The sequence below is a fragment of the Triticum aestivum genome, chromosome 2B (assembly GCF_018294505.1).
Source record: "Triticum aestivum cultivar Chinese Spring chromosome 2B, IWGSC CS RefSeq v2.1, whole genome shotgun sequence".
NCBI lineage: Eukaryota > Viridiplantae > Streptophyta > Magnoliopsida > Poales > Poaceae > Triticum > Triticum aestivum.
In genome coordinates, this window is record NC_057798.1 from 512,526,932 (window position 1) to 512,551,455 (window position 24,524).

At 48.0% G+C, this 24,524-nt stretch overlaps 4 protein-coding genes across 4 annotated transcripts; 3 read left to right on the forward strand and 1 right to left on the reverse strand.

The window, feature by feature from the left end:
* Nucleotides 1–1,636: 1,636 nt before the first annotated feature.
* LOC123041527 (putative protein Brevis radix-like 5) lies at nt 1,637–3,208 on the forward strand. The gene is made up of 2 exons (XM_044464124.1): nt 1,637–1,972; nt 2,091–3,208. The coding sequence occupies exons 1-2, from the start codon at nt 1,889–1,891 to the stop codon at nt 2,880–2,882; spliced, it is 876 nt and encodes a 291-aa protein (XP_044320059.1). The 5' UTR covers nt 1,637–1,888; the 3' UTR covers nt 2,883–3,208.
* An 861-nt stretch (nt 3,209–4,069) lies between these two features.
* On the reverse strand, nt 4,070–8,022 carry LOC123039274 (uncharacterized). Its single transcript, XM_044462505.1, has 3 exons — nt 7,990–8,022; nt 7,070–7,900; nt 4,070–6,270 (listed from the first exon to the last, which is right to left on the reverse strand). Exons 1-2 carry the CDS (start codon nt 8,020–8,022, stop codon nt 7,079–7,081), a joined length of 855 nt encoding a protein of 284 aa, XP_044318440.1. The 3' UTR covers nt 4,070–6,270; nt 7,070–7,078.
* A 3,525-nt stretch (nt 8,023–11,547) lies between these two features.
* On the forward strand, nt 11,548–16,538 carry LOC123045742 (uncharacterized). Its single transcript, XM_044468916.1, has 5 exons — nt 11,548–11,914; nt 12,971–13,038; nt 14,393–14,442; nt 15,949–16,091; nt 16,176–16,538. The coding sequence occupies exons 1-5, from the start codon at nt 11,901–11,903 to the stop codon at nt 16,390–16,392; spliced, it is 492 nt and encodes a 163-aa protein (XP_044324851.1). The 5' UTR covers nt 11,548–11,900; the 3' UTR covers nt 16,393–16,538.
* Nucleotides 16,539–23,066: 6,528 nt separating this feature from the next.
* On the forward strand, nt 23,067–24,107 carry LOC123041528 (NAC transcription factor 56). Its single transcript, XM_044464125.1, has one exon. It carries the CDS (start codon nt 23,228–23,230, stop codon nt 23,876–23,878), a length of 651 nt encoding a protein of 216 aa, XP_044320060.1. The 5' UTR covers nt 23,067–23,227; the 3' UTR covers nt 23,879–24,107.
* The last annotated feature ends 417 nt before the right edge of the window (nt 24,108–24,524 follow it).

Genomic DNA, 24,524 nt, shown 5'->3' on the forward strand with positions numbered 1-24,524 from the left:
TGACATTGGTGGGCATCATACCTACAATACATTCCCACCTCGCCTTGTGGCGCGGGTCGTTCGATTTCCCTTCCTGCTTTGCCCAGTTGACGAACGTCACCAGTGGAGCAGTTGGGTGTGGTATCCTTCACTTCTCCACCATGGTGCCCTCGAAATAGATCCGCCAGGCCAGATTCAGAAGCCCCTGATCCGCCTGGTCTTTGCATATCTGGGCATATCCCCCCCCCCCCCATGTCTGGATCTCAAATCCAGATCCTCTTCCGTGTCTTGCTCGGCTTCCTTCCATTCCCACACGCACTGCAACCATGAGAGCTTGTCGTCGCAGATCCTCATCGGTCGCTCCCTCCATCGCCGCACTCTCGTCTCCTCCAGTATCGCCGGTTGCACAGATCTGATTGGTCGTAGCATCTCCGAGAATGCTTGATAAACGAACAAGAGCGGCATCTGAGGTACCTCCACATCTCGTGGTGGGTGTGGAGGAGGAGGCGAGCACGTGGGTTTGGTCCGACGAGGCATGGGGCGACTAGTTAGCGCGACACTGGGTGGTGCGGTGGCGGTAGGCAGCAGATGGGGTGGGCGAGTCGTAGGAGAGGGCATGGGCGGGCGGATGGGGTGGGCGCCTCTTTCGGTCCCTGAAATTTAATTTCTCTTCCTCTTTATTTTTATGTTAGTCGTTTTAGCTATTTGCATAGATGTTTCTACTATATATGCCTAGTGTGTGATCACGTGATTAGATATCAGTAAGATATTAACACCGTCAATGATATGATCATAGTTTATCTCTGAATTATATTACTAATAAATTTTCTGCTAATATACTCAACAATAACTACCCAGTCATTTTTATAACAACATTAAGTGAGAAAGTAGCAACAACTAATTTTCTTAACCAAAGCGATAAATAGTACTCCCTCCGTCTAGGTGAGTAAGTCATCTTAGGCTGTGTACCGTGACCAATGAGAAGGGAAAAACAAGAGACGTTAATGTTTATTTGCTAATTAATAGTATTGCATGCAATGAACTAACCACTGCATGACGTGTTTGATAGTTTCAAGTCATTAAAAGCATGCCCACCTCTTATCTCTTATTGGTTGATATGTCAAGAAACAAGAAACGAGATAGAAGTTAATGCACCGCGCCTAAGTGTTTTGGGATTATTTGGTTTTCGTAAGATGACTTACACATCTAGACGGAGGGAGTACTGGTACTGATTGAGAATAAAGTCAACCCAATATTTTTTTCGAAAAACCATTTTGGTTTCGGTGCATTTCAATTCAAACATGAAGATGGAGCAATAAACCTCGCCAGCGTTGGTTGGGGTTGCGCGAGTATCACACAAGGCGACGTGTGAGCTGGTGCAATTTATGTTTCAGGCGTATCCCGCCGGCCCGTATCCTCTCCTTCATTGATGCGTACGTGCAGATGTTCAGACTACGGGCAAGCTGGTAATGCGACGCAACGTCTGGATATGGCGTGAATGAACCTGGCCTGCGCGGGGTGGAGCGATAATTCAAAATCCGCCGTACTGCCGCGCGCTCCCAGCCCCGGTACGAGCGGGTTGGTTGGTTCGGCTTCGGCTGGCCAGTAGTACTCGAGTACCGCTCCGAAATCTAATTTCAGCCATAACAATCGGCAATCCGCATTAACTGCATGCGCCTCTGCTGCCCCGGATCAGATGGACACGCGCGTTCGTCCTAGCGTTAATCCCGTGCCGCCCCCTCTGCTGTGCGCACGCCCATTTGAAATCCCCACCAACACCTCCTTCCTTCCGCCAGAGTTCTCGGAGCAGAGCAGCGCAGAGCGGGGCAGGGGTTTCGCAGCGCACCACCGTCCAGGTGTCGTCGTCTAGGAGGAGGGAGGGGAGGGGCGGGCGGCCTGGATCGACGAGATGCACGCGTGCTTCCATGGCGGCGGCGGCGGCGGCAGCGGCAGGACCAAGACCATCAGCATCATCAGGGACCTCACCAAGAACGTACGCCGGCAGCCCAGCGCCATCCGTCAGATTCCGTTCCATCCTTCCCGTGTACGGTATGTACGCGCGCGCGCGGATGCATCGGCGGCCTGACGTGTCTGTGTGTGCGTGTGTGCAGATGAAGTCCATGTCGCTCAAGATGAAGGCGGGCGGCGGCGGGGGCAACGCGCGGGCGAGGCGACGGCGGCGGAAAGGGGCGGAGGGGGAGGAGGACCTGGAGCCGCAGGACAAGGACGTCGCGGCGGCGTCCGCGTCCGCCAAGATCGCGCCGGAGGAGCGAGAGGGGAAGACGCGTGCGCCATGCGACCGGTGCCGCTCCGGCCTCGAAGACGTCCCCGAGGAGGGGGGAGAGGAGGAGGCGGCGGCGGCGGCGGACCATACGACCGGGGAGGAGCAGAGCGACGGCGAGTGGGTGGCGGAGCCGGAGCCCGGGGTGCTGATGACGCTGGTGTCGCGCCCCGACGGCACCAACCACCTCCGCAAGCTGAGGTTCCGGGAGGAGCTGTTCGACGGGCCCCGGGCGGCGCAGCGCTGGTGGGCGGACAACTACGACAGCATCGTCGAGCTCTACAGCATCGTGCAATCCACCGGAGGGTCGCACGAGGAGGAGGACGCTGAGGACGGCATCGACGACGACGAGCCCGCGACGCCATGCCAGTCCGAGGACGACCACCACCAGCCGCGGCGGTGGCCGCGTCTGGGGTGCGATTCGGCTTCCACCTCGGCCGGCCCGTCCAGCGGAAGCGGAAGCGGCAGCGGCAGCGGCGGTGGGTCGGCCAGCACCGTGGGCTCGCCCATACTGGGCCTCGTCGTCGCCACGCCTCCTAACAACAGTGGCAGCAGGGGTGAGAGAGGCCCAGGCCAAGCACAATCACACAAACACAAGTGTCGTTCCTTGCACATAAATTAGACAGGAATGATTATTATTTTTAGGGTTTTCTCCGGTCTGCCGTGTCCATCATCTTACAGAAGCAGGCTTGGGCACGGGTTTAACAACTTTTGTTTATACTGATTCACTGGTTTTCTACGGTAGCTCGGTGGACATGTCGTCCTGCTTGTGCATGTGCCATGCCTTCCCCCTGAAGACGTCATTTTCATTTGTATTCGATACTTTCTGCAAGGCTGTAAACAACGGCCAGGCATTTTCCTGCAAGGGCTGGCTTGAGCAGTTGGAGCAGTAAAGATCGGCTATGGCCTATTGATGGAACATTTTTGTATAATGACAAAAATGTTTAATTCTGGGAGGATGTCTTATTTGGGCACTGGTGCCTGGCTACACAGTTCTGGGAGCTACTCCCTCCGTTCCTAAATATAAGTCTTTGTAGAGATTTTACTATGGACTAGATACAGAGCGAAATGAGTGAATCTACGCACTAAAATGCATCTATATACATCCGTATTTGGTTCATAGTGGGATCTCTACAAAGACTTACATTTAGGAACGAAGGGAGTATATACTACTGTTGTTAATGAACAGAATTGCTCCATTGCTCAGGCCTGAGATGGTGTGCATTCAAAGCTTCAGTTTCGTAGAACTGTTGATGATCGCCTCATGGATCAGTTGTTTCACCTTTGTGAGATTGCTCTAGTGTCTCTCTGTCTGACGAGAAAGACGGTTATGCATGGATGCATCACCCATCTACTCCCTCCGTTCCTAAATATTTGTCTTTCTAGCCATCTCAAATGGACTACAATATATGGATGTATGTAGTCATGTTTTAGAGTGTAGATTCATTCATTTTGCTCCGTATATAGTCATTTATTGAAATCTCTAGAAAGACAATTATTTAGGAACGGAGGGAGTAGTTTGCAATCAGTGAAATCCTTTTATGCCATTGTGAGTAATCGAGGATTATTCCTGCTAGTAATACCCATTCTGCTTGGAATAGTACTATTCCTAAAGTGTACATGTGTTCCTTAGGTTTTTAAACTAACAACAAAATACTGACTAGAGATAACCTTGCTAAACGCCGAACTGTGGACGGTTCATCAAGTCATCATGTGTTATTTTGTGCTGAAAATGAAAGTGTCGCCACTTATTCTTTGCTTGGGTGTTTGCTAAAAAAAACATTTGGAAGCTCGTCTCTGACGTACTTTCGCTTGACATGGGTATTTATTTTGCACCTGTTGCTCGCTGGAAAACAAAATGCCTGCAATGTTGATCTCTGCTGCTTTATCATGGACTCTTTCAAACTATCGCAATGCTATCAGTTTCCAGGGCAATAGATGAAACATGAAAAAGCTTGTTGGATGTATGGGACAGATTACTCTCAACCATGCATTGCTGGAAAAGATTGTGCAAACCTACTCAGCTGGAGAAATTGGAGGATCACACACACCAGGCATATGGAACACAGACGCGAAGAACTGTTGCGTCTTGCCTGCAGCTGAAACCCTTTGCAGGAGCCCTTTTTTTTTCTTGAAGGGAAAGCCTCTCGGTATTTTATTTCACAGTCAAAAGAGTTACATCATTTATTACATAGGGAAGAATGAAATTGGGTGGATCTCCATCCCAATCAAAAGCAGACTGAGTATCTCCATCCCATCCCAGTCGGGAGCCTTGATTGTACTTGAGGATTTGTTCTTGCCGTGTTTGCGGAAAGTCGGCAAAGTCTTCTGGATAGTATATTAGGCAAGAGATTAACTTGATGGTCTAAATCAACTATGCTCCTGATAATGTGGAAGGTTTACTGCCTCAAGCAAGAGCTGCTGCAAAGCAAAGAGCAATGGCAGCCCCCGAATTCTCCATCCTCCTCGTAAGATGCTCATCCTAAAGTGCTCCATCAGCGCAACACAACCTTGGCTCGCTTGTCACCCTCTGGTTTGACAAGGCCATCGTTTGATACACCACCTACAGCATGTGAATGCCAGTTGAAGCACAGTTTGGGTGGCTCCTTCAGCACACTCTGAGCTTTGGAATCCCAGATTCATCTGTGCCTCCTACGATAGACACCAGAGACTGTGCTTACCAGGGCAGTCGGTTCGACACCTTCACCAACTCAGCCAATACCAACCTGCCCAATCTAGTGCTTAACCATGCTCCATGGGATAAAAGCTCTGCAGCTGGCTCATGTCGACAGACAACACCGGTGGCAGGTTTCTCCTCAATGTGCAAGATTATGACAGAAACCCTGTGTTTTACGCTGTGGCTGCACTCTAGAAACCAATACAGCTCGTCTTGGTCTAGTGACACCGTCAGGAACAGCTCACAGTTGGCAGCACTCCACCTTGACAGATCAACAATCAATATCGCATTTTTGGAGATGATCTGCATGGCGGACCACCACACTTGACGCTGATGGGAATGGAATACTCCGGCAATGCATCTACGAAAGATGGCAGCAGCAAGCATCCAGTGGAACATTCCTGCAACCTCATCCCAAGGAACATCTGCAACATCCTTGTAACAGGAGATGCAAGCAGAGTATGCACGCTGAACATGTACCACAGCAGTTCGACACAAAATTAAAGCACAGGTACTGCAGATTTGACTGGACCAGGAACCAGAGGTGGGTTGCCATTTGTCAGTTCCCAACATGTGTATGCATCATTGAACAGCAGAAGTACAGAGGGTGCCTAGCAGACGTCCAACACAGAGTCGTGACTTTGATGAACAGCATTCAACATCCAACCAGTTTGATCTACTTTCAGTGATAGCTGTGGACTGGACTCTTGCTGCCTATGAGCACAACTACCCTATCAATCAGGATAATTGCATGAAATGTGCATGATGAATTGTTTCTGCACTGTGATGGTGTTTCACCAAGTTTATTGCTGGAAGAACCTGCTGCTGTCTAACGGAAAGGCGAAAAGCAAGCACCATGTGCAGAACACTGTATCTAAACGTGCCAAAGAACAACAGCTCCCGATCTGAGCTTACCAATGACACAACAAGTGCAAGAAAGACTGAGACATATTGGGTCCTTGGGACCTCTTTGCTCCTTGGACACTCTATCCTTGTAAACCTTCCCCTCACTTCATCCTTTTTGGAGCTCGTATATTGCGGGTAAAATGTTGAACAAGAAATAACTGATGAGGAATTGAGGATAGAGCAATACTAACTGACTGGGCCAACGACCGCTACTGGGCTGGATGTACCAATCTTCCGGTGGTGGAACACAAGGCAGCTTCCCTTGACATGTAAGCGCATTGACTATGGCAAGCGATCAAACTCAGGAACGCCAGCTACTGTGATGACAGGATAGTAGGAGCCAGCGACGCGACGCACCCTAAAATGCATAGTATGACCCATATGCTTGATGGAGAAGATGAGATCCATGTGCCTCGTGATCCTGCACCTGCGCCCAATCAGTTCTATTCAGTAATACAGAAAATCACCGTAAATAACATGCAGTCTCGAAAGAGATGGCTAAAGCTAATATACATCTGCTCCCTCCGTTCCTAAATATAAGGCTTTATAGAGGTCCCAATGCGGATTACATACAGAGCAAATGAGTGAATCTACACTCTAAAATATGTCTATATACATCCGTATGTAGCTCGTATTGAAATCTCTAAAAGGTCTTATATTTAGAAACGGAGGGAGTATGTCCTATGGCATGCACTTCAACAAGAATCCGCAGTTCTCATGTAACACCATGCTCCAATAAGTGACACACTGTTGTGCCACATCACCCCTATCTGATATCTCTATGTTGAGCAATAATATGCCTCGAATTGTCAAATTCTAACTGCTTGGATGTTAATTGAGATCTGTCTTCACATGCCTTGGGCCTTTTATATGCTATATAATTTAAAACTACGACGGAAAAAAAAATCAGCATTGCTCTGTCATACATTGACTGCTGTTTCTCACTGAACATTTTTTTAGGCGGATTCTCACTGAGCACTGGAACCGGTTATCGTGGCATCTATCTAAAGATTTTGTTGCTTTGGAAAAGCCTAGTTCAGCAACATCTGCATATAAAAGTTGTAACAGATAGCATTGCATTCGCAGGTTCTACCCAAATAGACTCCCAATTCGCAAGCTGCAGTCGACGACTGTTTTGTATAACAAATATGCTACTACCACACTATTTCAGCGCACGCGCAGTCCACAGTTAAAGCACTCACTCAGCTGCGTGAGCATCCGCTTACCTGAATGGCTCAGAAACGGCCAGGCCGGACCCAGAAGAGCTCCCGCATGATGACCACGATGATCACGATGTTGGGCACGGTCGTCAGCACCACCCCCGCCATGGACACCGGCGGCCGCGTCCTCATGGGCCCCCTCCGAGCCCGCCGCCGCTGCGCGTACCCCCGGAGCTCGGCCTCGCTCCACCGCTCCGGTGCCGTCTCGATGCCGGCGGAGGGCACGAGCGGCGGCGGGAGCTGAAAGGGGCACCGGGAGCGCCAGGACGAAGGCGGCAGGCCAAGGCGGGCCGCGCGGGGCAGGAAGACGGAGGTGAGTGCCCACCGCAGGAGCGACGCGCCGGGGCAGAGGAAGGGCGGGTAGGAGGAGCCCCGAGGTGGGCACGGGACGCGGGACGCGAGGAAGAGCTGCGAGTGGAGCGACGGCGAGTGGGAGGGGTGGGTCAGGATGTGCGTTAGGGCCTCGGTCCGTTCCGCCCATGTGGGAGTGGGAGTGGAACTGAGAGCGGTAGTCGCTGCTCGGCCTTGGGATTTAGCGTCGGCCATGGCGACGGCGGAGGAGGCGAACTGGCGAAGCCGGAGTGGACGGCGTCGGTTGCCCGGCGAGAGGATAAAGAAGAGCCGTTCCGGCGAACACGTAAATGCGGAATACGCCTTCTTCTCTTGTTCTCCCCGGTGTCTCGGCGCAGCCAGAGTATCCACGAAGATATGGCTGAATTCGTAGTTAGTTTTGTCTTTGTTTCGGAGTTCGATTCGAATTTCTGTTTGAGATTTTTGACGTGATCTGTATATGTTGAATCCATGCCACAGTTTTTCCCAAATGAAAGTGTCATAGGCCTAAGCTTTTCGATGACAATTCTAGTCACGCATGGATGTTAAATTTCAGCGACATACGGCAAGTTTCTGTCAAAAACAAACCGAAGCACGAAGTTGTCATGCTTGCAACCTAAAGCTGCCATCCTCACGTAACTAAACTTGCTATAAAAACATTCAATTTGTCATGTGCTCGTACATGACATGTGACAATTATTAGGGTCCTTGTTTTTTCTAGAAAAATTAGCGGACCCTACACATTGATCGGACGATAATCCTATAAGATCGACTGCGCGGGCAGCCGTTCGATGGAGTCATTTGATCCCTCCATGTGAGCCACCGAGTCTTCGCAACAAGCCTTGTGTTACGCTCAACACTTTACAACACGAGCCTCGTTGCAATTATCTTTACAGCTTTTTCGCGCCGGGGGGAAGGGGGGGGGGTGTCTGCGCAGCAGCCGCCCGGTCCCCTCTTGTGAGCCGTTGTTTCTTTTCTATGCGACAGCTGTCCGATCTCTCCCATGAGCGAATGAGCTTTCGCAAGTTGCAACAAGCCTTGCGCTACATCCTGTTTGTGTTGCGCCCCCGCGTCTTGCAGCAAGGGATATGTAGCAGATGACTCAGAGCACATGGCATACAGACAACACGCTAGACGTTCCACGCCCGATTGGCTGGCTGAATAGCAGTATTTCGCATAAAAATTTCACAATTTCTAAAGACAAAGTCACTCTAAACACAGACGAACATAAAATGCACTCAAATCATGTAAGCCTCTTTCGCTCTCACTCGGTAGTGGAGCTAGCAAAATGTTAAGTTTGGGCACACAATTAATTATCTATGTTTGGATTTTTTTTGATCTATGCTTCTCTTCATCGGCTGCGGTTGCTGTTCTGGTGCGCTGGTCCTCTGGGGTCTTAGCACGATGACTTTTCAATTTCTATTACAATAAGGTTTGCCTGGTTTCGGTGATGGAGGGGTGATGACGGCGGCGCGCCTTCGGCTCGCTGCAGTGTTGTAGTCGTCGCTAGGTGGTCTATGGACCTGGATGTAATTCTTACTTCTGGTATTCGTTGTACTATCTTGCCAGCTGATGAATAGATCGAAAGTTTTCTCCGTAAAAAAAGTTTTTCATTTTGTCCATAAAAAACCACAAGTACGATGCTCCAAAAAAAGAAAAAGAAAACAAGTACGAGTGTGGTATATTTGGATAAAAAATATGTACAATGCGCACGCTAATGTTTTGTGGACTATAGATACACAAAATCATGACATATAGTGACAAATAACTTGGTAGACACTAGCCAAGCTAGCAAAGTTTCAACTTTTGTTCATGTTCATCACTGATGTGATGATTCTACTTGTGAATTTTTAGTATCAACTTCCCACCAACAAAAAGGAAAAAATACATTTCCAATGAAAATTGTCCACAATTTTGAATTAAACAAATCTTTACCTAATATTAAGGGAAATGATTCCCTTCGCCCGGCTGATCCAGCACGGGGTGTCGGCCGACGCGCGCCTTGTGTGACCTTAGGCACATCTCCATCATTTTTCTCTATTGCAAAACAAAATCCACAACGGGGCCTTGGTTGCAAAAAGTTCATACAACACGGCCTTTATCGCAAAATGATTCTGCAACATGACCTATGTTACAATGATGGGCAATAGAGAAAAAGAAACAAAAAGCTTCAGAAAAGATTTGCAAGAAGGCTCTTGTTGCAGAAGCCCGAGCCAACAAGGCTCTTGTTGCAGAGATTGGAATGGAAAAAGGCTTTTTGCAACAAGTTTGCTGCCGAAGAGATATATGCGCAAGAACTTACTTGCTGCAATTCAGTTGGCTCACGTGGGGGACATCAAATGGCTCTCTTTGTCTCAATCAGAAGATAGGGGAGGCGGTTGATCTTTTTCACTCCTTCAACCTGCCAGCACCTAGGACGGCCCTAATATTAAAAGGAGGATTGTTCCTGCCCATTCATCATTGTAATTGCTCCCGAGTTGTCAACATTTACCACCAATGCCACCGGTAATGCAAAAAGTGGCTCATTTTTTTCTCAACGCCAAGTAAATCCCATCAGATACGCCCTCTGATACCGTAGAGACGCGTCGTCCCTTTCCCCCATCGACTCCCCGGTGTTGGCAACACCTCCCATCCCCTTCCATCCTCTCCCCCTTCTCTACCCAGCGGACGTCTAGATGAGGGGGAGTTAATGTCTCCATCCTTCCCTTTCACCAACGTCGAGCTCCTCTACATAGAAGACGATGCCGTATCGCTGTGCACGCCCTTGATCTGGATGACGGAGTTGCAACCCACACCTCCCCCCCTCCCCCCCTAACACATTCTCCCTAGGCCGCCGGATCCGACCGAGATCCGTGTCAAACATGCTTCAACCACCGTCTATACATGTCCACCTCCCTGAATAAGATGCAACACATGTTGTAAACTATGTATGGACAACTTCTAGATCAGTATGCGCACGTGCGACTAATCAATGATTTTGTGAAGCATATGTATATACATGTTGAAAACCATTGGTGATGTCGTATTATTTTATGTTTGACTTATGTACTTCTAAGTTTGAACTTTTTTTTTCTGCATGGTTGTGTGCTATTTTCATCATTGTATTCTATTTGTATTTTTTTAACATAGTACAAACTCAAGTGCTATACGCGCATATACTCACCTCTATAAACACATACACGCACAACCTTTGAGAGACTGAGCCAGCGTATCATCTCTATGATCTACTCCTATCTAGGGATGAAAATGGAATGCGAAACTTTCCGCTTTTTCGGGGCAAAATGGAAATGAAGAGAAAATATGAAAATAGAAATGGAAATTTGCAAAATGAAAATGGAAATGGAAATTTTTATGCGAAAACAAAAGCAAAAATGAAATGGTGTTTTCCGGTGGAAACGGAACTTTCCGTTTTCGTGAATATGGAATTTTCGTTTTGAGTTAGACCCATGGCTGTTTTGTTGCCCAACCATCAAACAACACACAATGACACAATGAGTAGAATGGATCATTTGAGGCTTAACTTCTACTATAACACATATATTCAGTTTGGCCCTATACGCAATTATCCAATACTACTACTCTCTTTGTTCGGAATTACTCATCCAAGAAATGAATGTATCTAGATGTATTTTAGTTGCAGATACATCCATTTTTATCCGTTTTTGTGACAAGTAATTCCGAACGGAGGGAGTACAATACTACGCTAAGTAGCTAACATTTATGATATTATTTTGTAGCCTTATTATCTATTCACTAAATTTATGTTTTTGTGTGTATTTCTCTATGATTCAAGGTGTTTCTAAGTTCCGGTCAATGCCTACTTTTGTTTTAATGCCTACTTTTGTTTTCGTTCTGTGTCCATTTTCAGTAGTATTTGTTTTCATATTTTTTTTCGGGGTTTCTGTATTCATTTCTGCTTCCGCAAAAATAAATAAAGACAAATGTGATAGCATCCAATTTTGTCCATTTTCGCTCCATTTTCATCCCTACTCCTATCATGCATGAAAATAGGTAGAAATGAGATTCCCGAGCGGACAAATGGAGCCAGACTTGTCCACGAAGCCCAATCCTCAGTAATCAGGCCCTTGAGCGCACATCCAAATACCCAAAAGAAGCCCACCACCCCGGAGGCCCGGACCAGGTCACACATCCCACAAGCCTCGAGCACGACTGCACGAGTTGCCCCCGTGCCACATCCTCCTTGAGCGCCGCCGCGCGTGCTCCTCCCTGCCCGGACCCCTCCCGCAACCCGCATCGCCTCCAGTGCCCGCCGCGATCTCTTCTTCGAACGCCACCGCTCGGCGTTCTTCTGTCGACGCCGCCGCCCGGATATTCCTCCAACTCCGCCGCACCCCCAGTGCCCCGCGGGACCTCCTCCTCGAACGCCGCCGCGCGACCTCCAACGACGCCGCCCCTCCTGCGACGCCCCAGGCTGCTGACACCATCGCGGGTTCTCCCTCGCGCCCATACTTCCCATCCCACTCGGTTTCCCGAACTCCACTCCACCATGGCCTCAGAAAGGTGCGTCTATACATTTGCTGTATATCATTCAAAGAAAAAGGATACCATGGGTGCATTCTGCCATCAAAATGGATAGTTCTCTCGTGGCCATTGTCATACTGAAGGAGTAAAGTAGGGGCATCATTTTGTGCCAGTTATCCCCGATGAAGAAATATTAAGATTTATAGTGGCCGAAGTAATCTTAATGATAAGAGTAGATGGCACATCATGGCGGTGCCTCTTTTTCTGTCAAATATAGCATGCTCTTGATTGATGTCTGAACCTTACCATGGACCAGATTATGCATTTTGAATAAGTGATGTGTGGCTAGCCCTAGCGATAGGTGGAATGAGGCCCAAGTTGGCTAAGCTCACTAGCTCATGGAGTTACCACGCCAATACGCCGCCATCCTACCGCTGCATTCAGGCCTGTATCGTGGATAACCATTTGCCAACCAAACAAACTAATAGAACTGGCTCCCTCCGATAAACCACTGCTGTGCCATGCCCGATTTCACGACCGCCAGTTGGTGGCACCGGCAGAACAACGGCAGCATCGACTGAGCAGTCCTGCAATGCATGTTCTGTTTTTTCTCTTTGCCATGTCGAAAATAGATTGTCAGCATGCTTGCCACCGTGCCTCGTTCCCTTCATGGTTGCTGCCAACTTTGCCCTAGTCTGACTTTGCACGCTCGCTGCCACCACGCACCTCTGCGATCTCCGACTGGCGATTGTCACCTCCCCGCCAGCCCCTTGCATCATGATTTCTGGGTATCTATCGCTTATTAATGCATTTTGGTGCCAAAGAACCATCTATTACAGGTAGTGTAGCGATAATAAGATTAAAAGTGTATTTGGTGATAACTGGTGACTAGAAAGATGAAAATCAGTAGCAGGATTTGGGAGCTACCGTTGCTGATCCAGTAGCATTTGCTCTAATGCGCTCATCCACTGTTATTCATCTGAACCCTTTCTTGGAGTGAAATAATTTTGTCTCAAATTCTTGTGATTGTTTTGTGGATTTGATTGCTGTCTCCTCCTGAAGGCTCCTTATCATTGAAAATTTAAATGTATGCAGGAGTGGGTCTAAGAAGCAGGAGCTCAACTCTAAGAAAAAGCTAGAGAAGAAGCTCAGCTTCTATACAAGTAAGTGTAACCTTCCTGTTGAGGGCCACAATTTTTCTTCCATGTGTTCCTCCTGCTTGGTAGGGTTTTGTTGTATTGTTCTTGTGAACATGTACTTATTCTATATTATACATTGTTGTGTGTTGAGCCATGCAGTTTTAAAATACTCAAGGTGATGGTAATTGTCTGTAACCATATGACTTCTGTGCTATTCTTAAAGAGAACATTCTCATTGTTATAAAATCATTCTGGTAGGACCCATAGAAGATAATTTAAGCAATTAATAATTTGCTATATTTCTCTGTAAAAGAATCAAACACCTAGCAATGCTAACCCTGATTCCTGATCTATTGCTATCTATTGCTCATCTGCTTATGTGGGCAAGGTGGTCAGTGGATCCAAACAGGGAAAACTTACTTCTAGTTTCCTTGATATCTGTGAATCATATTCATCCATAAAATTAAAAAGACCCTCCTCGTTTATGTGCTTGTTGTCTTACCGTAAGTCTGGTAATGCAAAAGCATGCACATGTGTCGTGTTCGGTGATACTATACTTAAAACCAGATTTTATTACAGCAGTTGCAGTTGGGACCATGTATGTCTAAATGCAGGAATTCACGTTTTCGCACCAGTAGGGGTAACATAGCATTGCACTTTGCACCAGGTTATGATGGTTCACAGAAAACTGAACCTGATTCATTTTTCAATAAAACGCGAAGACTTTGCGTTTCTTTTCATTGAAAAGGGAAGGTAAAAGTTACATGCCTCCTAGGAGGTGGTTTATGGTTTGCGTTACAATGATTTTAATGAACCTGATTCATTGACATGGAAGTATGACAATTCGGAACCTCATGAGTCGAGGCAAAATGGTCAAATGTAAAGGACCACTCATGGGTGTCGTGTCGAGAATCCATGGCATGTTGACATGGTACCTGACAAATGGGCCCAAGTCAGGGAACCGGGTCATTTTTTATGAACTGTCAAAACCTGGTGCAAAGTGCAACATTATGTGACCCAACTGGTTGTGTATAGTGCTATATTTGGACATACATGGTGCAAATTACAACTACTATAATAAAAACTGGTCCAAAATGTAAGTTACTCATAATATAATCTGTTCTTTTGTACATATTGTTGTGTTTTCTTGTGTGTTCATTTTTCTAACTGTATAATAAAATGGAAAGGAGAATAGAGATTTTGTACTGTACACACTATTCATTATGAATTATGATTGATGATTAATTTTATTTCATGTATTTATTGCATTTTGCTTGTTCTATGCATCCACCTTGACTAATATTACAACATAATATGGCTTGTTTTGCTTGCCTCAACTTGCATTGTAACTCATTGGACTCTTTGCTTGTCATTCCAGAAGTGAAAGATGCGGTTACCTCCCTACAGGCCAAAAAGGCTATCAGTAAGGTACAAAGATGCTTCTAATTCTGCCCTCCATTAGTATATCATTCCTTTTGGTCGGATTTTGCAAATGTGCAATATTATAAATTTGTTTGTTCCTTTGATGGTTCACTTAAAACAAAAATAAAACAAACCTCTCATCCATGTCTGGCTCATAAGAACGTGAAACAGGGACCGCTCGTGGAACCAAGTTAAGTAAGAGTATTGAATCATAAATCGGTGTACCAGGTGGATATCATGTCAGGCTCACAAATTAAATTAAATCTAGAAGTTGATTAAACTCTAGATAGAAAACTCTTGCAGGGGGGAAATAGGCTCCACCTATGTCTTGGTAAGATAGGATATAATAAAGGATAGTAGCTCATATATGTGGAAACTGATAATAAATGACAATAGGCTCACTACCCAAGTATAACTAACTTTCATGCATGTTTGGCGAACAAAATAGTTTTGTGAATGCCGTGATTCAGCATGATCAAAGGTAACTTGTCTAAGCTATCACCCTAACCTTTTAAATTAGGTGTGGAAGTCCTCCGAACCAGGGTAATTGGATTCACTACCATGTGTACGCACAATTTCATCCCAAGAGACTTCTTGCATGCCCTCTTTGACAAGCTAATACTAAGAGTTACACGTGCCAGCCAGTGTGTGGAATGACAATTGAGCACATTTTGTATTGAGGGTCATTCAGACGTGGAATGTTAATTAGGCTAGTTTTCTCCAGTTTTGTCACTTGATCATCGAGGAAGAGGTCACTTAATTTCATGCTATTTTAGCATAAGCCACTAATAACTACATGGAGAGTGTGTCAGCAAGACAAACACTATCATGTGTGCCAGTCATGAAAACCAAGCCACGAGGCAGGCTATAAACATAGCGAAGCCACACGTTATGCCAAGCTGGGCCATTCGCAAAACAAAGAAAAGTTATCTACATCGATCTAGCTTGTCTAGGTACTAAGTTCTAAGTTGTAACGAATTGAGTAATCAAGGCTAGGCGGATAAGGATTACTCCTTGGTCGCAAATATGAAGGTCTTTTTTCCACAGTTTCTGCTGGTGGTGTTCTGCTACAAAAAATAAAAAATAAGGCCACTACCTTAAATGGTTTGAGTCTCGACTACTAATCTGCCTCTGAAATTTCGTCATTGGTAAAAAATAATAATCTGATGCCATTGTGTCCTTAGCGTCATGAATATTGTGGCACCATTTGATGCATTTAGCTAGTTACAGGTTGCAAATTGCCTGTCTATCAAACAAATGTGTTTGTAGGTGTTAAAAGGATGCGTTTTGCCTTTCCAAATTAGCCTCACACTACTGGTTGTTTATTTGTTTGTCTTGTTTTTATTATTTTCAATATACCCAACACAGCTTGCCTCTAGCTGTCTACTGGCACTGTCTTGTTTTTGTTACTGTTGGCCAATGGGCACCCTATATGCTGCAACTGAACCGATACAAAGATATTCACATGCAGTTGTTATACTCAGTAGTTCATTTTGAGTTTCCTGTCTGTAGAAAAAGAAACAGAGGAGCCGTCAGAAGAAACTGAAACTGAAAGCATATGATTTGTCAGCACTTTCTGAGTTCCTTCCACAAACAGCTGGCTCGCAGCAGCAGACGGAAGTAAAGCTCAACCGCAAGTCAAAGCAGGCTTTAGTGTAATTCCTCACTTGAAATCTCCATCCCCCAATCTTGTTCTTTGTTTTCTTTTTCAACACAATTTCAGCACCTTTGTTTTTCAGGCAACGAGAGTCTGCTCAACTGAATGCTGTACTGAACAACCCTCAGTTCCAGCTAGACCCATTGGCTGCAATTCATCAGCATCTGGTATCAACACAACCGCCTTCTTCCGTGAAAGACGATGAGTCTGCAAAGAGCGGGAAGAAATCTAGGAAGGACAAGAAAAGGAAGAAGAAGAAGAAGAATGCTTTGTCGACCCCCCAGTCGATGGATATCTGATACTGCGAACTACTCCTATCTATCTAAAGTAATGAACGCAGCTACGTACTTTTCTTATCTTGGTTTGTAGTTGACCCTTGTCATGTGTGAACTTGGAAGTTGTAAAATTTTGCTACCAGTGCGAGTTTTCTATGTCTGGACTTCCAGCTTGCGTTTTTCTCGAAAAAGGCAACTTCTAGATTGCTTGCAAAATCACCCTGAAGGTTCGGATTTACTCCCTCTGTCCCAAAATATAAGAACGTTTTTGACACTATTTTTCTTTTAAAAAACGGAGGCAAAAGATTTGCCTCATATATTAAATAAGGAGGAGAGAGAGTTTGTTACAACACACACCCAAGTTACGGCATGACAATTATTCTCGCAATAAAAAAGACCCTAGTTTCTTTGCTCCAGCTTTGATCCAAAGGTTTCCCTCATCTTCAATGATGTTGAGCAAGATTTGTGGAGGTGCGCTCTTTTGCCTGAGCACTCTTGCGTTGCGCTCATTCCAGATGACCCATGACACTAGCATGGTAATCGATGCCTTTGCTTTTCTGTTGGTGGTGCTCGTGATGCGAAATTTCTAAATAGCCATGTTTCAAAGCCTGAGAGTGAAGCGGCATCTGAAGAAAAGATGCGGGTCACATTCCTACACCCGTTGGCACAAGGGGCAGGGGCCACAGTTTGGCCATCCTCGCTTCTCCAATCTGTCTGCAGTCCAGATCCTATCCTGAAGCGCGAGCCAAGCAAAGAACTTGACTTTTGGTGGGACCCAAGCCTTTCAGACCATTTGGTCCATGGGGGAGAGGACCAAGCCCAAAAATTGTGCCCTGTAAGCGGAGGCCGCGGAGTAGTGCCCAGATTCCGTGTGCTTCAATAGGATGTCGTCCTCAGTGAGCTCATCCAGGTGCACCTCGTGCAGTAGCATCCAAAGGGTGAAGAATTGTGCAACATGCTCGATGGAAATCGATGCGGGCGGTCTGATTTTGAGGATCCACGCGTTGTCCTTGAGGGCCTCCCGTACCTTCCAGTGCTTCCGGGAGGAAGTCTCGTAAATGAGCGGAGCAATATCTTTGGGCTTGCGACCAAGGAGCCAAGGGGAGTCCCAAAATGGAGTCTTCGCACCGTTCCCAACCGTGATGGTGGTACAGGCGTAGAAAAGTTGAGGTCCTCCTCATCGCACGGGTTCCCACTCCTAACCCACAACTTTGTGGGCTCCTTCCACTCGTACCAAGGCCACCGCAAACGCAAAGCCCGTGCGAACTTGTTGGTGTTGAGGACCCAGAGTCCACCATAGGTGAGCGTCCGACTGACAACATCCCAATTGACCTTGCACTTTGCCCCAGATGTCATATCCGTCGTATCCGACCCCGACCATAGGAAGGCCCGCTCAAGCTTGTCGATGTTTTGCAGAATGGTGGGTTGTATGACAAGTGGCGTAATGAAGTAGATCACTTGGGAAGCGAGGACCGACTTAACAAGGGCCGCGCGGCCAATGGTGGTGATGTTTTGGCCGTCATATGTAGTCAGTCTACTTGCCACTTTATCAACAAGAAATTGTAGGTCGGCGAGCTTCAACTTCCACACAGATAGCGGGAGTCCTAGGTAGCGGAGCGGAAAGGAAGCCCTGACAGCCGGTAGCCCTTGCGTGATGTGGCCCAAGTCAAGGTTGCCGCACCGAATGGGGACCATTGAGCTCTTATGGAAGTTGGTGCGAAGGCCGGTGACTTCACCAAAACCTCACAGAATGGCCGCAAGGTTGTCCACATCTCTTTTGATCGGCGCTACAACCACAGCCGCATCATCCGCATAGAGAGAGGTTCGCACCATGACCCCTCTCCCTCGGACCTTGTGAAGAAGGCCCTTCCTTGTCGCCACATCAAGGATTTGCTTCAATGGGTCAATAGCTATCACAAAAAGGAGGGGAGAGACGGGGTCCCCTTGCCGTAGTCCCTAACCATGCTTGATGGGGGTACCAGCTACCCCATTCAAGAGGATCCTCGAAGATGAGGAGCACAACAGAGTCGCAATCCACTCTAGAAATTTGCTTGGGAAACCTTGCTTCCGTAGGAGGTCAAGCAAGTACTCCCATTTGATAGAGTCAAATGCCTTGCGGATGTCCAGCTTGAATAGGAGAGAGGGAGTCTTGCTCTTGTGCAAGCGTCGCGCAAGGTTTCTAACATACATGAAGTTGTCGTGGATGCTCCACGCTTTGATGAACGCACTTTGAGCGTTGGAGACGAGGGCGGACATGTGCGGGCCAAGCCAGATAGTGAGTACCTTTGCGATGATCTTGGCGAATGCATGGATGAGGCTAATGGGCCTAAAGTCGACGATGCTCTCCGCCCCATCCTTCTTGGGAAGCAACACAATATTCGCAGAGTTGAGCTAGTGTAGGTTTGTTGTGTGGAGGGAGTCAAAGCGTTGAATCACCCTCATGAGGTCGTGCTTGATGATTCGCCAACAGTTTTTGAAGAAGAGGCCGGTGAAGCCGTCTAGCCCAGGTGCCTTGTCGCTAGGCATACTATTAACCACCTTGATGACCTCCGCCTCAGATAGGGGAGCGTCAAGCTCATGCAGGTCATGCGACTCCAGATTGAGCTCCTCCCAATTGAAGTCCTTCGTGCTTCCGCTTCCTCTTTTCATTACTTGCGAGAAGTGGTCATGGATTATCTTCTCCTTGGCATTGTGTTTGGTCACCCACCCTTGATCCTTCATAATCCGGTGAATATAGTTTTTCCTCCTCCTCGCGTTAACACGCCGGTGAAAGAATTTGGTGTTGGCATCCCCTTCCTTAATGTTTGCGGTTCTAGCACACTGCTTTTTACGTGCTTTCTCCAGCGTGACCAAGCTTATGACCCTTCTCTTAAGCCGAGCTCGAAGGTCGCGCTCCCCGGGGGAGAGCAACCTCCCTCCTGAGCAATGTCGAGGCGGAGGATCACCAAGAGGGCGGCATGGAGGTGGATCTTGGCTTCAGATAAGAGGCCTCTACTCCATTCCGTGAGACGCGTCGCCGTTTTCTTGAGATTGTGGAAAAGGATCATGTATGGGTCGGTATGCTCAACTGGCTCGGCCCAGGCCTTGTGGACCACGTCATAGAGCCTGGCATAGAAGCCCAAAAGTTCTCAAATTTGAAGGTCCTAGGCCTCCTTGGCCCCTTATCTTCAGCAAGCAGAAGCGGGCAGTGGTTGGAGAGGGACGAGGAGAGCGCATGTAACACGTGGTCGTTGAATGTTGTGTCCCACTCCGCATTGCAAAAGAAGGAGTCGAGCTTGCAAAGGGTAGGGTTGGACCTTCATTGCTCCATCTGAATCTCCTATTCTGGAGGTGGATTTCTTTGAGCTCACAACTATGAAGAGTTGCACGAAACCGATTTATACTGCTACAGTTCACGTTTCTCTTGTTTTTATCCCTTGCCCGGTAAATCTGGTTGAAATCCCCGGAGGCGATCCAAGCCACACCAGCGGGTGGCTTTTGGCCAACGAGCTCGGCAAAGAACACATCTTTGAGCGAGTGGTCGGTGGGACCGTAAAGGGTGGTTATCTTGAAGCTCACGCCCGAGTCTCTGACACGGACCATGGCCGAGAGGCAGAAGGTGGTGATGGTGATGCTGGACATCTCCACCAAAAGGTCATCCCAAAGAAGAAGGATACCACCCCTGGTGCCATTTGCTAGACGTTGCGCGAAGCTACGCAGCCTATGCCCCCCCAAGAAAGCAGCCGTGAACTGATCGATACTATCAAGCTTCGTTTCCTGGAGGCACAATACATGACAGGAGAAGGAAGCGATAGTAGCATTAACTGTCGACCGCCGATTCAGATAGTTAATGTTCTTATATTTTGGGGAGGGGGGGGGGGGGGGTAGCTCATTGTGCAGGTGCTGCCCATGCGGTTCCATGTGTTTTGGAAAAAAAAAGAGTTTGCCTTGTGATTTTTTTAGAGATTTGAGGTTTAGATCTGTTTTGTCGCAGTGACTCGTCTGTACTTCTATTCTGTCAATCTTCTACTAATACCCAACAAAGTGTGGTTAGACGCATGCTAGAGAAAGAAGGCAATGACTTTTTTTTAGCTGCAAGGACTTTTCTTTTTTAACTGCAAGGACTTCTTGATGAAGAGACAAATGTTGGGCATTTCTCACACCCCTGCCAGAGTGCTAGTCCACCATGGCCAAGTACTTTTATGATATTTGTAGGAAGAGATAATGCATGTGAAAAAGGGATAATGAAAACCACAAGAATTTTGTAGAACTACGTAGATGTTATAACAATCCTAACAAACCTGACCAAACCAACACCAAGGCAGGAAAAACTTATAAGTATGATGTTACCTTTTTGCCTTGTATAAATCACAATAGGAAATCTATCAAAATTTTCTTGTAATACGGATCGAACAATATCGAATGTATGATTTACACATCATGACAGAATTAAAATTAATAAAAATCTTGAAAAACAAGTGAAGATGAAAGAAGCGGATGGGAATAGGTAATACGACTTCCTAATATGCATGTATAATTTTTTAACCCGAATTAGTAAGTGCGTGAGTCCAATATATTATGTTTCCAGACATTTACATTTCTGCCTCTAACTCGAACCCACTACTCACATATTCACTTAATTTTTGATTGTGCTCAGTTTTGTCCATGTTATGTCAAACGACCTTATGAAAATACCCCTTTGTGTCGTTTTTGTCCAATCAAAATGCTTTGACTGCAGACGAGCCGTTCTCTAGACACCTTTACCCCTCCTTACCGGTGGAGTCTCACTGAAACGTTCTCTCACTTCGACCGGAACCAGTGGCGATTCTACTAGGGAGGCTTTAAGCGGCTTAAGCTTACCTTCTAATAATGATACTGCTACTTAGTTAGCTTACTATTTCACTCATGCTACCCAGCGCCACCTGCCGCCGCCAAGGGAGCTAGTCGCCGACGAGTTTCTTGGCCCTCTAAAGCACCCACAAGTTTCCCGACACTTCTCACACTTTACCTCAACCGCCAGTGGCCACATCATGGCATCAACCTCAACCCGCAGGGCACTTCCCCCCAGCAGTTGCTACGCACCATGGCACCAACCTTTACCCACCGACGGACAACGTACAGAAAGAGGGAGGGGGAGAGCTTTTTTCTAGGTGGGTCCCATCTGTAAGCCCCATGTTGTCTTGTCTTTTTTGTTTTTGTTGGCTCCCACATGTAAGGATGGGCAACATTGTCCTCGAAATATTCCCATGACGGTCAAAGGACTATGACTAGACGGAAATGGGACATAAGCACATTTGTACAGCACCACCAAACGGAACAGGGGTGAACTGAGCACGACTAAAAATTAGGGGCAAATTTGAGTGATTGGTTTAAGTTAGAGGTTAGGGGCTCTAATCATACTGTGGCTCCAAATAAAGAGGATAAACTAACACTACTAGGACTGGGAGCATTATTGGAAGACATTAGTACTACTAACACAAATGAACATCTGACGGTAAGCCAAATCCAACGAAGAATACCCAAACAATCCTTCCGCCTCCCAACACCCAGCTCGAAAAGACAGCAGAGTCACCGACCTACCGAAAGCCCAGAGTAGCCTTCTCCAATCTGGTACAAATAGGCCTCCCCCCGGCAACAACCAACAAATCGACTACTGTTGGCCTGATCTCATAATCACCCGTCCGCCATGGCGAATCAGCGGGAGCAGCAGCAGGCCTCGCTGCCTCGGCCGCCGGTGCCGCGGTCCATGTCGGAGCTCTACGGAGGCATGCGCTTCGACCCCAACGGCCGCTGCCTCATCAGGACCTACCTCACGCCGAAGGCGATCCGCGGCCGCCTCCCCGACGACGCGGTCAAGGACGTCATCCCCGACGACGTCGACGTGTACGGCACCCGCCCGGAGGCGCTCCCCTTCCACCGCTGCAACCGGGGCGCCAGCGGCAAGGTCTGGGGCCACTTCTTCACGACGCGGCCCGCGGCCGCGGCATCGGGCAGCCCGGGCAGCTACGCCCGGGTCGTGCCGGGAGGACTGTGGGTGCGCTACGACGAGGAGAAGGCGTACGCCGACGCCGGCGGGGACGTGCTCGGGTACCGGTGCCGGTTCGCGTTCCACGGCGAGGACGGCAAGCTGACGGCGTGGCGCATGAAGGAGTTCCGCCTCAACGAGGGCGCCGCGGCCTACCGCGGCGTCGCGTTCCACCCCGTCGCCAAGAACCTGGTGGCGTGGAAGGTGTACAACGACGTGGAGGAGCCGCTGAGCGACGAGGAGGGCGACGACGAGGATGAGGACGAGGACGAGGATGACGAAGCGGAGGAGATGGAGGTGGACGATCAGCCAGCTGCCGCTGCGTGCGCGGAGGGCGACCTGACACAGCGGCAGGACAAGAAGAAGAAACAGAAGCTGCAGTAGTAGCACGGGAGGCGCTAGTAGATGCTGCGAGTTTGGGTTAGCATGATCTGAAGCCTGAACATTATCTGAAGCCTGAATTTCGGTTAAGATGTTGCTGCGGATTTGGGTTAGCATGCTGCGAATTCGGGTTAGTAGAAACGAAAGCTGCAGTAGTAATTCGTATGTCTGGATTTAAGCATGATCTGAAGCCTGAACATTATCGTTAGCTGTGCGTTCCATTGATAAATGGAAATTGGATTGGCGAGCCAAGCCAAACTGGTGTCAATCTGAAATCTCCGGTTCATGATTTGCAGTGTGCTCTGCTTCTACAACCTCTCCTGCCATGACGCGATAACATCTCTATAAATACAGCCCCCGAATCCTGAATCTCCCGTCACATCATTCCAACCGATCGAAACCTTCTTCTCCCCACAAATCCAACCAACCAACCTCCCCCCTCGGCTTCTAAGCAGATTCCGTGGGCAACCCGTCATGGCAATGGCGCCTCCGCCCGTGCCGAACCTGCCACTGGGCTACGTGTTCAGACCCAAGGCCCGGGAGCTCATCCAGCACTACCTCGCCCCCAAGGCGCTGGGCGGCTACTTCACCCCGGGCTTGGTGGCGGAGGGCGTGGACGTCTTCTCCGCGGCCCCGGACGCGCTCCCCTTCAGCCGCGGCCACCGGCGGGAGAACGGCGAGGTGTGGGGCTACTTCTTCGCGGCGCACCCCGCCGGGGAGAGGGCCCCGGCGCCGGGCGGGTGCTGGATCACGTACGGCCCCGAGAAGGCGTACCGCGGCGGGACCGGCGGGGAGGCGGTCGCCTTCAGGCGCAACCTCGCGTACTACGTCGCGTGGCGGGGCGGCGAGGGCGGCGGCGACGGGGTATGGGCGCGGACGCCGTGGCTGATGGCGGAGTACCGGCTCAACAAGGGCGGCGCCGCCTTCCGCTGCGCGCGGCCCGGCCCCGAGGCGAACATGGACTGTGTGGTCCGCAAGGTCTTCATGAAGCCGGCGGTCCCTCCGCCGCCTGCCCGCTCCAGCGACGACGAGAGCGCGGGCTCCAGCTCCAGGTACCGCAGCGCGGACGAGGAAGCCGGCTACCCCGGCGAGGAGCAGGCGAGGAAGCGCGCTCGATGGGTCTAGTTGAGACTTTGGGACGGCCGTGAGATTGATTGGGTTCCAGAATTGCAGAAACCAGTAGAATCAAACGATTTGACGACAAGCAATATGATCGAAAAGAGTAGTATAAGTAGAGTCTTGTTGTAACTAGTTTTGCAGCCACACCATTTTTCTTTGGACCAGATAAATGCCACGACAAGGCATACATAATGTAGTGATTCAATACCAAATGTGCTCAACATAAGGACGCAGATTTGATGAACATGGGTGCGCACACATCTTTTATAAATATTAAATTAAAAAAAAGCTAGAAAAAAATCAAAAATATTTATTTTTTAATATACATAGTGAACCGGTATATTTGCATATAAAGTTTCACGAAGAAATCACATCTATGGCAATCTGGACAAAAATGACAAAGTCGAAGCTAACCGAAGCTATATTAAAAAACACTGTTTAATGAGTATGGTCGCATTTATATTTTCTTCACTAAGAATACCATGGGTGTCAATACATTATGAAACTTCACATGTGAGTAGAATGATCAACTAAGGTTCATACTGCGAAATTTCAGAATTTTTAATTTTTTCTAGTATATTTTATGAATATACTATTCACGTGGATACGCGCGCACCCAGGTTCATCTTTGTATTTTCGTCAACATAACTGT